The 16,161-nt window shown below is 44.2% G+C and overlaps 1 protein-coding gene and 1 pseudogene across 1 annotated transcript in view; both read left to right on the forward strand.

The window, feature by feature from the left end:
- The window catches only part of FARP1 (FERM, ARH/RhoGEF and pleckstrin domain protein 1), a 236,270-nt gene that overhangs the window by 126,295 nt on the left and 93,814 nt on the right, over positions 1–16,161 (forward strand). Inside the window, exon 2 of the mRNA XM_068984199.1 lies at positions 4,151–4,255. Coding sequence (XP_068840300.1) covers positions 4,151–4,255 — 105 coding nt within the window. The remainder of the gene's footprint in view (positions 1–4,150; positions 4,256–16,161) is intronic.
- LOC138089377 (U6 spliceosomal RNA) lies at positions 2,031–2,131 on the forward strand (annotated as a pseudogene).

The raw sequence follows: 16,161 nt of genomic DNA on the forward strand, positions 1-16,161 counted from the left end.
ATTCAGCTCTGAGTGCATTAATGAAACCCACACATTTCTACACTAACTCTTAGAAGAGAATAGGGTCCCTGAACTTTGCTGTTGTGATGTCTAGAAACATTTTAGGCATAGCTGCCTGGTGTGCATTGAGACGTTAATGCCATGTCCATTTTTCCATGCAGTTGTCATGTACTGACTGCATTCCAACCCTTAGAAATACTTTCTAGTAATGCTACACACTGGCTTTCCTTATATCCCTGAAGATAGCCGGTGTTGACGGGAGAATTCATAGAATTCATATAATGCATTAAAGGCATCTATTTTACAGGCCAGTTTTAAGAGCTATAATATCAGTCAAGTGAAAAGTATGAAAGTGTTAGTCATGTCTGACTGTTTGCGACCCCATGGACTGTAGCCCACCAGGCTCCTCTGTCCGTGGAATTCTCCAGGCTAGAAAACTGGAGTGGGTAGCCATTCCCTTCTCCGGGAGATCTTCCCAGGGATCGAACCCACGTCTCTTGCGTCTCCTGCATTTGTGGGCAGATTCTTTACTGTCTGAGTCACCAGGGAAGCCCAAACTTGAAATTCACTTCTCCCTATATAAAAACTGGGGTCCAATTGAAAAGTCATTTTGTGTCAAAGATTTGTACAAAGTAATAAATTTTAAGGAAATTTTTAAGACTTGAGACAAGACTTATATCATGTGTTAACTAGGCTGGCTCCAAGCATCTATTTCCAGCCTCTTATTATTACCAGTGTGTGCTCGGTATGGTCACAAAAATCCCTGTCAACTCCGCCAAGGACCTAATTCAGCAGTAATAATACTCTCCTTGGTATGTTCCACCAAATGCTTAGTTGATCATCGTTCTGTAAAGGTGTCCATGGTATGCTGATTTCTGATTTTTTAAAACTTGTTTAGACTTTCAGCGTTGAATTGTAAAATCTCATTTCCCAGCCCCTGTAAATCCAAATGAAGTTATCAGATTCACTTAGTTCCAGGAATTCTTTGGAAGACAGTGAGTGCTTGCCAGCTGGTCAGATAATCGGTGCTGCGTTTTAAGACAAGTAGGAAATGTCAGGAATGGTGAGAAAGAAGAATTGTGAAACTAGAATGTGGTCTTCTCTTAAAAAATAAACTTAACGATACAGGAATTTCTCTACAACTTCTCGGCACCCAACACATTCCTATCATGTTTTTATTAGCTGGTGTCTGCAGATTCTGCTGGATGGAGAGGAGGCCCCTGAACAAGGAGCTGTGTCTAAGTTCTTCATGTAACTCTATGGAGGCAGGTGTGAGAATTTGAACCCAAGGACCCCATGGGCCTGGCTAGTGAATTCCCAAGTGCTCTTAATATGATATTGCTCTGCCAGGGAGGTGGGAAAAAAGATTGGTGACCAGTAATCCCTGGGTCAGGAAGATCCCCTGGAGGAGGAAATGGCAATCCACTCCGGTATTCTTGACTGGGAAATCCCATGGGTAGTGGAACCTGGTGGGCTACAGTTCTTATGGTCGCAGAGTTGGACATGCGTGTGTGTGCTGGATAGGGTGGCGGGGATCGGTTTGATTGACACGAATGGGGTTTACGCACCATCACATGTTAGTTGTGCCAGCGGGGTAATTGAGACGACTCTCCCAGTTACCTCTGGACCAGGCATTCAGTGTCTAGAGCCTTGTGAGTCTGAGATTATGCATGGAGACTGCTGCGTGCCTTTAGATAGCTGTGAGCATCTTATGAATTCCAACGAGGAATATAGGAGCATAAAGTGGTATCTGTTTAAAAGAAACATTCTTTATCTCTGGCTCCTCAGGTCACGCTGTTGGGCAGCCTGATGGACGTGCCTGTCGTTGTGCTTGTCAGGGTCTGACTCCTCCTGCCTTTAGTCTCTTGGGTTACTAAGTGGCTCCTAAATTGCTCTGGTCTTCGCAGAAGGGAGGTGAAAGTATAAAACCAGTAACTGGAGATGACAAGGTCTTTGAAACATTTTTTCTTGCTGGGTTTGATCTGTGTGGTGGAATTGCATCTCTTTTGCAAGTGAGTCTTTAAGAATTGGTGTTCGCTTCAGCAGCACATATACTAAAATTGGAACGATACAGAGAAGATTAGCAGATTATTAGCAGATTACGGAAATTTGTGAAGTGTTCCATATTTGGGGGGCTTCCTTAGTGGCTCAGCTGGTGAAGAATCTGCACACAATGCGGAAGACCTGGGTTCAATCCCTGGGTTGGGAAGGTCCCCTGGAGAAGGGAAAGACTACCCATACCAGTATTCTGGCCTGGAGAATTCCATGGACTGTATAGTCCAGACACGACTGAGTAACTTTCACTTTCTTTCCTTTAAGAATCGACCAGAGAGTGAAAAGAAACCGAGGCATATGATGCCAAGCTGTTGAGGGTAGGAAATGGATTCTTGCATATTATTTCCCTTTCACTATAGACTCAAGGTATAGAATATGTATGTGTAATACGGATTTCAGCAGACGCTGAAGGAGTGCCAGGGGCTCTGCCAGGAGGAACAGAAAGGTGACCACGTAGCCCAGAGTTTCATTAGAGAGACAGACTTATGGATACTTAACTACATATTAATAGAACATGATGGAATGAGTGATTGTATTCATGTCTTCTTTCACTGGGCATTCTGGATAAGGCGGTTAAGAACCTATGGCCTTAAAAACACTCTATTTATTCTTCTCTTTCTCACTTGGTTGTATGGCAGAAACCAACACAACATTGTAAAAAAATTTTTTTTTAATTTAAATCAATAGAAACATAACCTATGGCTTTTACGCTCATGCATGTGAAGTCTAGATGAGCCTGTACAAAGTCTAGAGAGGAAAGCCATGCATTCTGCCACATTTGTTGGGGAGGGAGAGGACCCAGGGACAGGCTTTCAGCTGTCACAAAATGGGCATGGGATCATAAAGGCTACTACCATCACACAAAACTGCACACAAATAATATTTGTAGCATCTTTAATAATTGCTAAAACTTGGGCCACTGAGATATTCTTCAGTAGATGAATGGTTGAGCAAACGGTAGTCCCCTCGGGCAGTGGCGTATTATTCGGCAATAAAAAGAGATGACGAGTGTGCCATGACGAGAATGTGGGGAGTTTTAAATTCATGCCACTAAGTGAAAAGCACCAATCTGGAAAGTCTCCATACTGTACGATTCTAGCTATGTGATGGTGTGGAAGGGGCAAAGCTGTAGACTGTAAAAAGATCAGTGGTTGCCAGGGGTTCAGGGCAGGGGAAGGAGGAGGGGTGAAAGAGGGGAGTACAGTGGATGTTTAGGGCTGCTGAAGCTTGCCCGTGTGATCCTGTGATGGGGGCTTTATGACGTTACGCCTTTGTCAAAACCCATAAGCTATAGACACGGTGAATCCTAATGTACGCTGTGGTCTTCTCACGGTGATAATGTATTAATGTTGGCTCCACAGTTGTAGCAAATGTACTATACTATTCCAATATGTCAGTAAGAGGAGACCCCGGGTGTGGAGGGTACCTGGTACACACGTACTCTGCGTACGCACTTCCTGCTCAACTTTCTGGAAACTGCTCTAAAAAATAAAGTGTATTTTTTAAAATGTATTGTGTTGAAGTTGATTTTACAATGTTGTGCTTTCCCCTACCCTGAACCCCTGCTGTACAGCAAAGGGGTTGTTATACATGTATATACAATTCTTTTTCATGGTGGTTTATCACAGGATATTGAATAGAGTGCCCCGTGCTCTGCAATAGGACCTTGCTGTTGTTCCATCCTCTGTATGGTAGATCGCATCTGCTAATCCCAGGCTCCCAATCTGTGCCTCCGCACCCCCCACCACCCGCTCGGCACCCACGAGTCTGTTGTCTGTCTGTGAGTCTGTTTCTGTTTTGTAGACAAGTTCATTTGTGGAATATTTTACATTCCACATGCAAGTGATTTCGTATGGTATTTGTCCATTTTTTAAGGGGCGTATTGCCCGGCATTGGGGTGAGGAAAAGCTGGCAGAGGTCAGCCTGGAAGCATGAGAGCAGCGTGGGGCGGGAACCAGCAGTGTGCACAGGCGGGGCTGGGGGGTGCGGCGCTGTTACAGACCCGGGCACGAGAGGCCTCCTGCGGTGGGAGTCCTGGTTTGTTTCCGTAGCTGCCTGTCTCCAAGGGCGTAACGCCTGCTCTTTTTGTTCCCAGCAAAGAGCCCCCGGGAAAGTGCTGCTGGACGCCGTGTGCAACCACCTCAACCTCGTGGAAGGAGACTATTTTGGCCTCGAGTTTCCCGACCACAAGAAGATCACGGTAGGTGATGTCCATGAGATGTTGCTGTTTTACCATCTGTTCGACTTAAGAGAGGGGAATAATTGGGACCTTTCTGGGCCTGACGGAAATGTACACAAGAAAAAGTACCCAGGAAGCCCTTGATGATCTGTCTTTGAAAGTAATGTGTGCGCATGATGAGCAGGTCCACAGAGAGTGCGCAGTGCAGGCCGCCTCCCTTTCCCTCTCCCTCCAGGAGCCACCAGCACCAGAGTCTTGGGTTTCCTTCCTATAAAAGTCTGTGTATATGTGCACACAAACACATATTTTTGAAATATGATAATGTGAAGAAGCAACACACTATGCCTATATCCTGAGGCCTTTTCCTTTTCAGCACATAGAGTCTACTTCCTTCCTTTGCACGGTTTCGTACTATTCCACTGAATGGATATACCATCACTTAACAATCTTTGCTGTAAAGGGTAGGTACATAGATTGTACTAAATTGTTTGCTATTACAAATGATGCTCCAGTGAACATACTGATGCATTTGTGTTTGTATTCATAGTCAAGGATTTATCTCAGTTCAGATCCAAAGGCACAGAATTGTATCATCTATGAGTTCAAGCCTTTTTTTTTTAATTAGAGTATAGTTGCCTGCTTTAGAGTGTTGTTGATCAAGCATTTGAAGTTTGCTAAATATGTCATGTAGGTCTTTAAAAAGGTTTCATTGACTTGATCCCAAAGTTTAGAATATAACTTATTGTTACTCTTTCTCTTTTGGCTGATGGCACTTTCTCAAGGTTGAATCCTCGTCTGCCTCTTAAGAGGCACCCTTTTAGGGTGTAAATTTATTGACTGCATTTCTATTTACCTTTTCATTCAGTCCACACTGAGTGCCTAGAACTTTTGCCGGTCACTGCAGACCCAACAGGAGTGAGATGGAGAGAACATAGGATCCAGGTGGGGCATCAAACTGAGTCTTTGGAGACGGAAATGGCAACCCACTCCAGTATTCCTGCCTGGAGAATCCCATGGACAGAGGAGCCTGGTGGGCCACAGTCTATGGGGTCACAAAGTGTTGGACACGACTGAGCGACTAAACAGCAATAACAACCATCAAACTGAGTCAGTGGCCAGTTCAAGACGTGTGGCACACAGTCCACTGGAAGCAGGGGGCGTGGGGCACTGGGGACAGCAAACAACACTTGGGTTCAGGAAATCCCTCCCAGATACTGCAAAACGGAGTTCTCTGAGGCCAGTAGGAGTTGACCTGATACGGTGTTCCAGGGAGGTGGGCACCAGATACCCAAAGCCCAGGTAGCAAGTAGGCTATTCAGGAACCTGCAGATGAGGGTGAAGTTTAGAGGTAGGTGGAGGAGGGCTCTGCTGAAGGCGGGAAGGATAAAAGCCCTGAAAGGTGAGCAGGGAGCCGGGTCTGTTTCAAAGGGCTTTCTGTACCATTACTACCCAGTAGCAATAGAATGTGAGCCCACAAACTTTATTTCAATTTTTCCAGCAGTTGATGTTTTAAAAGTTTGTAATAAGTAAAATTAATAGCCTATTTAATTTGATATAAACATCCAAAATCATTATCACTTCAACATGAAATCAACATCAAAACCTATGAATGGCCGATTTTACTCTTTTTTTCCGTGCTCAGTCTTTGAATCCGATATATATGTGACAGTCACAGCCAGACCAGCTGTCTTTCAAGTGCTTGGTGGTCACGTGTGTGGGGACAGCACAGCTCTGTACTGAGCTAATATGTTTGGGAAGCTGTAAATGCATTTTAAAGAGAGTGTGACATGATCTGATTTATGGTGTAGAAAGAGAACTGTCACTGGATTGGATTAGGGGAAGACCAGGGGATCTAACATGTCTCTAAAGATGGGCAAAAACTGGGTTTTCTCAACATACTTCTAACCTCTAAGCCTTCTGGGATTCCCTGGTAGCTCAGTTGATAAAGAATCTGCCTGCAGTGCAGGAGACCCTGATTCAGCTCCTGGGTCGGGAAGATCTGATAGAGAAGGGATAGGCTACCCACTCCAGTATTCTTGGGCTTCCCTTGTGGCTCAGCTGGTAAAGAATCAGCCTGCAATGTGGGAGACCTGGGTTTGATCCCTGGGTTGGGAAGATTCCCCTGGAGAAGGGACAGGCTGCCCACTCCAGTTTTCTGGCCTGGAGAATTCTATGGATTGTATAGTCCATGGGGTTGTAAAGAGTCAGACATGACTGAGCGACTTTCACTTTCCCTTTCTAAGCCTTCTTGGCCATTTTCTGGTGCTTACATTAAATCGAAGCTGCCCTGACTCCCAGTCCTCTTTCTGATGGGACAGATGACCACAGAGGGGCCACAGCTAATGCCACATTCATTTATGCATCTAACAATTATTTGTGCCAATGCCAAGCCCAGCATCAAACTTCATACAGAAGAAGACACATGCTTTGAAGGGACAGCTTGTCAGCAATAGTTATTGTTTGCAGTCGTTATGTGCCTGCTTAGGAAAGTTGATAAGGAAACAAATAATTATCATACCATGTAGCAACTTCAGTGGAACATTGTTTCTTAGACTTGTTTTTGTATTACAGTAATGGTTCTCAAAACACCTGAAGGTCTCTTCTCTCATTATTTCTAACAACCTGCCTGTGGTTTTCCTGACTCCAGTCTTATCCTGTTCTGATCCTCCTGAAGTTTCTTTTCTCAACGGTAAATTGGCAGTGGTGAGGGTACCGAGACTGGATAGCAAGAGGGTTGTTCCGTTTCTGGGTCAACCAATTAGCTATCGGCAGAGCTAGGATTCTAACCACATCTTCTGACCTCAGGCTTGGTGTCTTTTGTATTGGCTGTGGGTGGTTCTCTTTCACTAGGGTTTACAAACCTGTTGATCTTTCAGAGATGACTTGTTTCAGCTTTTATCAGGCTTGATTTTTAGGATTTCACTGTTTGCTTATTATATTGTTTTGGAGTGTGTTCAACTGCAAAATTCACTAAACCCATTAATGACGGCTTAAAGACATAGAAGCTAACTGTTACAAATAGAGGCCACTATCTGAGAGCTTACCGCACACAAGAGTGCTTTAGTTCCTGTGGACTCAGTAGTGAACAAGGCCCACATTCTAAAGCAGCAAAGTCTTGTTTTTCAAGGGCCAGATAGTGAATACTAGAATAGACTTTACTCACCAGAGTGTTTCCACTCCAGCTCTTCACCCCTTCCCTTGTAGTGTAAATGAATGGGCATGGATTTGTTTCAATAAAACTTTATTGTTATCATTACCATTTTTTTCACTATGGTCAAAAATAGATAACCGCGAAATGTACCATCTTAGCCATTTTTAAGTAAGTGTGCAGTACAGTAGTGTGACGTATATTCATTGTTGTGCATCGGAGAGGACTTTCATTATATAAAGCTGAAACTCTGCACCCGATCAACAACTAGTTCCCTTCCTCCTCCCCCCAGCCCTTGGTGGTCACCATTCTACCTTCTGTTTCCATGAGTTTGATCGCTTTAGATACCTCATGTAAGTGGCACCACACAGCATTTGTTCATTTGTGTCTGGCTTATTTCACCTGGCGTGATGTCCTCAGGGTCCATTGATGTTGAAGCATGTGTCAGAATAGCCTTCCTTTTTAAGGCTGACTACTGTTGGCTCCATCACATTTTGCTTACCCACTCATCTGTCGATGGACATTTAGGTTGCTTCCCCCTTGCTTTTTGTGAATAATGCTGCAATGAACATGGGCGGGTTGTCATTATTATTTTTAGTACTACTGTTGTGATTAGTACCTCTGCCAGGCTTCATTTGGGAGGCTGCTCACATAACTGACAAACCAACAGGAAGCTTGTGGGTGTGCTTCAGTCGTGTCTGACTCTGTGCAGCCCTAAGGACTGTGGTCCCTGCAGGCTCCTCTGTCCATGGGATTCTCCAGGCAAGAATACTGGAGTGGGTTGTCATGCCCTCCTGCAGGGGATCTTTGAGACCCAGGGATCGAACTCACATCTCTTTTGTCTCCTGCATTGGCAGGCGGGTTCTTTACCACTAATGCCATCTGGGAAGCTCAACAGGAAGCATGATTGGTCTCAAATGCCCAGACCTGGGCTGTCTGTCACTACTTTTATTTATCTGTATGTGATGTGTTGGAAACTAATTGTTCCCCCAAGGTCCTCAGCATGTAAGGTTGTGAACCTTTGTCCCCAGGTGGTAAGGCCAGGCAATTCACGTTGCAGCTCAGTCTTCCACCCTTTTCTCATCATTTCTATCATTAAATAGCCCACATCAGAGCATTCTTCATAGTAAGGATTTGAAAAAGTTTAAGCACTTAAGAATGAATGCATTCCACTGTCTAAGATGTGTTTCTTAAGACTGGGAATAAACCAGTGATAATTAGTAAGTAATCAATTGTGCTCTATGCTTAATTAGACTTGCCCCATGGCTTGTTTGTTAATAGAGTTGATTGCTATGGTTTACATGCAAGTCAGGCCCATGTTGTCCTTGAGTCCAACAGCTGACCCATGGGACTGCCCCATAGGAGCAGAGAAATCTTACAATCAGCTTTTTTCCCCACCATTGATTTGCCTTCCTATGGCAGGGACACTATGGATCTTAGGAATCAGGACCCTCTACCTGACATGCCAGCTAGTGGGTACCTAGAGTCTGAAGGCTGGTAAAGGTCAGAGGGGTTGGGTTGCCAGTGGACTCAGAGAGCTCACTGTCCTTGAACTTCTACGGTGTGCTGTGCACTCTGCTATTAACCTAAATGCACCTTGTTTGTTCTTCACCTTGTTCAGTCACCAAATCATGTCTGCCTCTCTACAACTCCGTGAGCTGCAGCACGCCAGGCTTCCCTGTCCTTCACTATCTCCCAGAGCTTGCTCAGACTCAGGTCCATTGAGTTGGTGATGCCATCCAGCCATCTCACGCTCTGTCGTCCCCTTCTCCTCCTGCCCTTCATCTTTCCCAGCATCAAGGTCTTTTCCAGTGAGTCGGCTCTTTGCATCAGGTGGCCGAAGTATTGGAGCTTCAGCTTCAGCAGCAGTCCTTCCCGTGAATATTCAGGGTTGATTTTCTTTAGGGTGGACTAATTTGATCTCCTTGTTCTTCACCTTAGGGGTTGGCAAAAAGAGCCAGAGAATAAATTCGTTAGGCTTTGCAGGCTGTGCCGTCTCTGTGGTGACTCCTCAGCTCTGCCACCGCCATGCAAAGCAGCCATAGACAGTGTACATGGATGATGGCGGTTGGGTTCCAATAAAACTTGACGTATAGACATGGACATTTGAATGTCATAGAGTTTTCACATGTCATGAAATACATTGCTACTGTTTTTTTTCCCCAACCACTTAACAGCCTGTGATTGCTCTTGGACTGTAGCAAAGCCAATCATAGGCTGGATTTGGCCCATAGGCCTTGGTTTACCAATCTCTGCTTTACCGCATTTCTCCGAGGTAGGAGTTTAATCATCCACGTTTTACAATGAGCAGATTCAGTGTGGACTGTGTGACCGTGAGTCACAGGCAGACCTGTCTCAGGCGTTGCGAGTTCTCCTTACTTCACTTGTTGCCTTTGCTGCGTCTTCCCGCTGCAAAGAGCTGTGCCCACCAGGCCGCAGAGATGGGTGTGTATCTAAGATTTATCTTGTGGTTACTGGGGAGAGTGTGAACAGCTCGGTGTTACAGCCTGTAAATCTGTTTAAACCTTTGCTTTGTCATTTAGCAGCTGGGTGGATTCTGAATGTCTTTGATTTTTGTGCTTTATCTGAAAACTGGGATTAATAAATGACTATTTTACAAGGTTATCATGGGAATTCTTCAGATGCTTTATAATAATGAGCCCAGCAGAATTTCTGGCATAGCAAGACACTCAGATATCTGTTGGATTTTCTTCTTACATTCTAGCTCAGAAACCGGTGTGGCTGGCTCACCCATCTTTTATGAAAGTGATGATGCTCAGAGACCTGATAAAAAATTCCCTGTTTTATATAAATAAATACTGGTAAAGCTTGGGCTTACGTGATGGCTCAGTTGGTAAAGAATCTGCCTGCAGTGCATGAGACCCTGGTTCAATTCCTGGGTCGGGAAGATCCACCGGAGAAGGGAGAGGCTACCCACTCCAGGATTCTTGAGCTTCCCTTGTGGCTCAGCTGGTAAAGAATCAGCCTGCAATGTGGGAGACCTGGGTTTGATCCCTGGGTTGGGAAGATCCCCTGGAGAAGGCAAAGGGTGCCCACTCCAGTATTCTGGCCTGGAGAATTCCATGGACTGTACAGTCCATGGGGTCGCAGAGAGTCAGACACGACTGAGTGACTTTCACTTTCAAAGCTCAGGAAGAATCTTTCGTTCATTTTATAATCTTCTTTATGCCAGGAAAAAAGTTTTGCTATTGGCAGGTGTCTTAGCTCAGGCTGCCATAACAGAATACCAAAGACTGGGAGGCTTGAACAACAGACATTTCATTTCTCTAAGTGTTAGAGTCTGAGATCAGGGTATCAGCATGATCAGATTCTAGTGAGGACTCTGTTTCTGGCTTGTCAACGGCCACCTTTTCACTGTGTCCTCAAGCAGCAAAGAGAGAGATCTCTTTTTCTCTTCTCACAAGGCTACAATCCTAATAGATCAGAGCCCCACCTATATGACCTCATTAAACCTTAATTACCTTCTAAAGACCCCCATCTTTAGATAGAGCCACGTTCTTAATTACCTTCTAAAGACCCTCATCTTTAGATACAGCCACTTTGGGGGTTAGGGCTTCAACACAGGTATTTGAAGGACACAATTCAGTCCATAGCAGCAAGCATGCTTTCTAGGGCTTGAGGTCAGAGAGCACAGCTACTTGGGATAACAGCATCACTTACTGCTCCTTGTCCAGCTCTTCTAGGGTTGGGCAGATGTCCTTCATCTTAGTTGCAGTCTTGTGACCTTGCTTCTTCCTGGGGTCCTACGGACATCTGAAACCAGGAGGGGCTCCTTACAGAACATGCGAGGAGTAAAGGGTAAAGAACATTGCAGGCTTAAGAACAGATGAAAGTTGGGGCAGCCAGCAGAGGTGGGGTGGTAGAGCAGCCCCATGGTTCAATCTGACTGGCAGGTGACAGGGCAGGTCCCAGAGGAGGCAGAGCTTTCCTCCAGGAGAGAATCGGGGGAAGGGCAACTTGCTGGAAAAATACAGCTATGCATAATCTTCCATTTCTTAGACTGGAAGAAAGCTATCTGAGGTTTTTGTTTGTTACCATTTTGTGTTTTATTTAATAGGCTTCATTTTTTAGAAAAGCTCTATGTTTACAGAAAAATTGAGCAGAAAGTCAAGAGTGGTCCCCCATGCTGTCTCTCCGTACACCGTGTCCCTTCTTATTAACATCTTACTTTATTGGTGTGATAATACATTATTATTACAGTTCCAGGTTCACATTAGGGTTCATTTTTCATGTTGTACCTTCTGTAGGTTTTGACAAATGTATGATAACATTTATCCATCCTTACAGTACTGTAAAGAAGAGTTCACTGCCCTAAAAATCCCCTCTACTCTGTGTATTGAGCCCTCTCTTTCCTCTGAGCCCCTAAGAACCACTGATTTATTTTTTTCCCTTCAGTATTTTCTTATTTTCTGTGTTCTTGATGCTTCAGCATCTGGGGCCTCGCTGAACGAGAAAAGACTGCCCTTCCCAGAGCAGGCCAGTTCTTAGAGATGGCACATGGTTCCCCTGCCAGCACACCCCCAACATGCAAGTGAACGAATCCAGAGCCCAAGGCCCCTCCTCTGTCTGGCTCTTAGTCTTCAGAAGACAGAATTCATTTCCCATAATTATTCCAGGTATTAGACACCTAGAGATGGCCCGACACCCCAGAGCCCACTGCGAGGATTCAAGCTTCTCACCCTGACTTAGCTTGCCTTTCCCCATGGAAACCGCGGTAATGCCTCTTGCGCGTGCTTGGTCCTTGCCCTTTCTGCTTCCGACCCTGGTGCTTCCCCACGTGGCCCTGCATGCTGTGACGTGTCTCCTCCTCCTGGAGACCATGAGTAACAAACTCTCTTTTCAATGGCAGTCATCTCCTCACCCCACAGTATGTGAGTAATGAAGACCCTCATCTTAGTTTGGTTAAAGAAAGAAATACAGGGAAATGGCTTTCTAAGTGGGTAGTCTTGAGAAGATGGAAGTGGAATCATAGTTTTTGGATCTTCACAAACCCAAGATCCCACATAGAAACAGCTACTTGGCAAAATCAAAGTGCCCATGAACCACATTTATGGCAAAGCTAAGTGTCAAAGTGTCAGCCCAAGACCCCGAAGTACAAGTAACCCGAAACGAAGCGTCAGTCGGACACAAGGTCTTGTGTGCTGTATCAGGGCCTGTACGGGAGGAGATAGATGGGAGCACTGGGACATTCGATGGACCAAAGAAGGGAACCCTCAAAGAGCCACTGGAAAGCACCAGGGACAGTCTGAGAAGAACGGTGGGAATTGGGAGCTCGTAGAGGCTGGATCAGTCCAGCTCCAGTGAGCTGGAGTAATTAATCTTCCAGGACAGGCCACCACTTCGGAGAAACTATGGAGAATGGAACTGAAATTGAGTCAGGTCAGGACAATGGAGACAAATAATAGAGGGAGGAAACAGAGCCAGGGGATCTCAGAAAGCAAGCCGCCATTAAAAAATACAAAAAGCATGGCCCAAAATCAATGGAAGAGGAAGCTCTGGGGGGTTAGGAAAGCTACCGTGACCCATACCTTCTTCTCAAAAGGTTAGAAAACAGTTTCCACATAAAAATGAGCAGCATAAATGTATCGCAGTCATATTTAAAACAACACCTTAATGGGTTGTTCCCAACACACCATGGATATAACCTTACCAAAGGGACCAACTGGATGCAGGTGCCAAATTGCACTCAATACAGAGAACAGAGGAACACGTTGAATGATACCCTTGAGTATATGCAATGTGCAAAATCCAGACTCCGGAAAATTCCACAGATCAGCAGATTTACTATAAAGAAAAGAGGGGTAGAAGAAGAACCTGTAGGTGAAAAGACGCTTGAAGGACATAACATTTTTGAAAATAAGGAAGAATAAGCACTAATATATAGAGATATACCACTTGATGAAGTGAAACATCAAGAAATGTAGATGGTTACTGTAAAAATCTAGATAGTGGTGCCTTTTAGAAGGAGGTTTTAGGATAAGACGGCTGATTGGCTGACAGAGTTCTATTTCTTGCCTTGGTTGATACAATAATTCACTAAGCTATACATTTGTTTTCAGTAGTTTTAAGCACTTGTACGTAATTTTAGACAGCTTTAAAATGGAGGGAAAAAATTAAAACAGAAGAAACAAACTACAGATTAAAGGAGGAATATCCAATTAAGTAGCCAGAATGCCCAAATGAAATCCTTTGAACTGAATTTTTCAAAGCTAATGCAAATTGAACAAATGATTTTAAATTGGTTAAAACCAAGTAGTTGATGTGTTCTGAGTACCATGCCTAAGGTCTACTGCTGAGCTCTTCTTTAAAAGTTGAGGTTCCCAAAGGTTAAATTTTTCCTCCAGGCTAAGGTCCTCTGAAGCCCCAGCCATTGCATTATAATATTCTTAGTTCTTTTTCCAAAACTTTCCTTTGCATACATGCATGAATGCTAAGTTGCTTCAGTCATGTCCGACTCTTTTTGACCCTATGGACCTGCCCGCCAGGCTCCTCTGTCCATGGGATTCTCCAGACAAGAATACTGGAGTGGGGTCGCCATGCCCTCCTTCAGGGGATCTTCCCAACCCCAGGGATAGAACTCATGTCTCTTATGTCTCCTTCTCTGCCTGCCAGTCCATTGGCAGATGAATTCTTTACCACTAGCGCCACCTGGTAAGCTCCCTTTGCATACACCTGGGATATCAAATGCTGCCTAGTGAATTTAATGGGCTAATGTGTAAATACCGTTATACATTTCATCTCATATTTTGGTTTACAGATCTATCTTTAATTCCCTTTTATTTAAAGCTTTCCTTGTAAATAAGTACATTCTCAATTTTTCAGTTCAAATTTTATTCATGTGTTCCTTCACCAGTCATTTTTTTTTTTTAAGGGATGAGTCTAGATTAAGAGAGACTTAATGGACATAAGCAGATATGAAGCATGGTCCTGGATTGGATGTTAGTTTTAACAAATCACAGAAAGGACATTCCTTCAGTTCAGTTTAGTCGCTCAGTTGTGTCCAACTCTTTGCGACCCTATGAACCGCAGCACACCAGGCCTTCCTGTCCATCACCAGCTCCCGGAGTCCACCCAGACCCATGTCCATTGAGTTGGTGATGCCACCCAACCATCTCATCCTCTGTCGTCCCCTTCTCCTCCTGCCCTCAGTCTTTCCCAGCATCCGGGTCTTATCAAATGAGTCAGCTCTCCACATCAGGTGGCTAAAGTATTGGAGTTTCAGCTTCAACATTAGTCCCTCCAATGAACAACCAGGATTGATCTCCTTTAGGATGGACTGGTTGGATCTCCTTGCAGTCCAAGGGACTCTCAAGAGTCTTCTCCAACACCACAGTTCAGAAGCATCAATTCTTCGGTGCTCAGCTTTCTTTATAGTCCAACTCTCACATCCATACATGACTACTGGAAAAACCATAGCCTTGACTAGATGGACCTTTGTTGGCAAAGTAATGTCTCTGCTTTTTAATATGCTGTCTGGGTGGGTCATAACTTTCCTTCCAAGGAGCAAGTGTCTTAATTTCATGGCTGCAATCACCATTTGCAGTGATTTTGGAGCCCCAAAAAATAAAGTCTGACACTGTTTCCACTGTTTCCTCATCTATTTCCCATGAAGTGATGGGACCAGATGCCATGATCTTCATTTTCTGAATGTTGAGTTTTAAGCCAACTTTTTCACTCTCCTCTTTCACTTTCATCAAGAGACTCTAGTTCTTCTTCAGTTTCTACCATAAGGGTGGTATCATTTGCATATCTGAGGTTATTGATATTTCTCCTGGCAGTCTTGATTCCACCTTGTGCTTCATCCAGCCCAGCGTTTCTCATGATGTACTCTGCATAGAAGTTAAATAAGCAGGGTGATAATATATAGTCTTGACATGCTTCTTTTCCTATTTGGAACCAATCTGTTGTTCCATGTCCAGTTCTAACTGTTGCTTCCTGACCTGCATACAGGTTTCTCAAGAGGTAGGTCAGGTGGTCTGTTATTTCCATCTCTTTCAGAATTTTCCATAGTTTATTGTGATCCACACAGTCAAAGGCTTTGGCATAGTCAATAAAGCAGAAATAGATGTTTTTCTGAAACTCTCTTGCTTTTTCCATGATCCAGCAGATGTTGGCAATTTGATCTCTGGCTCCTCTGCCTTTTCTAAAACCAGGTTGAATATCAGGGAGTTCACGGTTCACATATTGCTGAAGTGGCTTGGAGAATTTTGAGCATTACTTTACTAGCATGTGAGATGAGTGCAATTGTGTGGTAATTTGAGCATTCTTTGGCATTGCCTTTCTTTGGGATTGGAATGAAAACTGACCTTTTCTAGTCCTGTGGCCGCTGGTGAGTTTTCCAAATTTTCTGGCATATTGAGTACAGCACTTTCACAGCATCATCTTTCAGGATTTGAAATAGCTCAACTGGAATTCCATCACCTCCACTAGCTTTGTTCATAGTGATGCTTCCTAAGGCCTACCTGACTACACATTCCAGGATGTCCGTGTCTAGGTGAGTGTGAGTGATCACACCTTCATGATTATCTGGGTAGTCAAGATCTTTTTTGTACAGTTCTCCTGTGTATTCTTGCCACCTCTTCTTAATATCTTCTGCTTCTGTTAGGTCCATACCATTTCTGTCCTTTATCAAGCCCATCTTTGCATGAAATGTTCCCTTGGGATCTCTGATTCTCTTGAAGAGATCTCTAGTTTCCCATTCTGTTGTTTTCCTCTATTTCTTTGCATTGATCAGTGAGGAAGGCTTTCTTAACTCTCC

This window comes from Capricornis sumatraensis, chromosome 12, assembly GCF_032405125.1.
Source record: "Capricornis sumatraensis isolate serow.1 chromosome 12, serow.2, whole genome shotgun sequence".
Classification (NCBI taxonomy): Eukaryota; Metazoa; Chordata; class Mammalia; order Artiodactyla; family Bovidae; genus Capricornis; species Capricornis sumatraensis.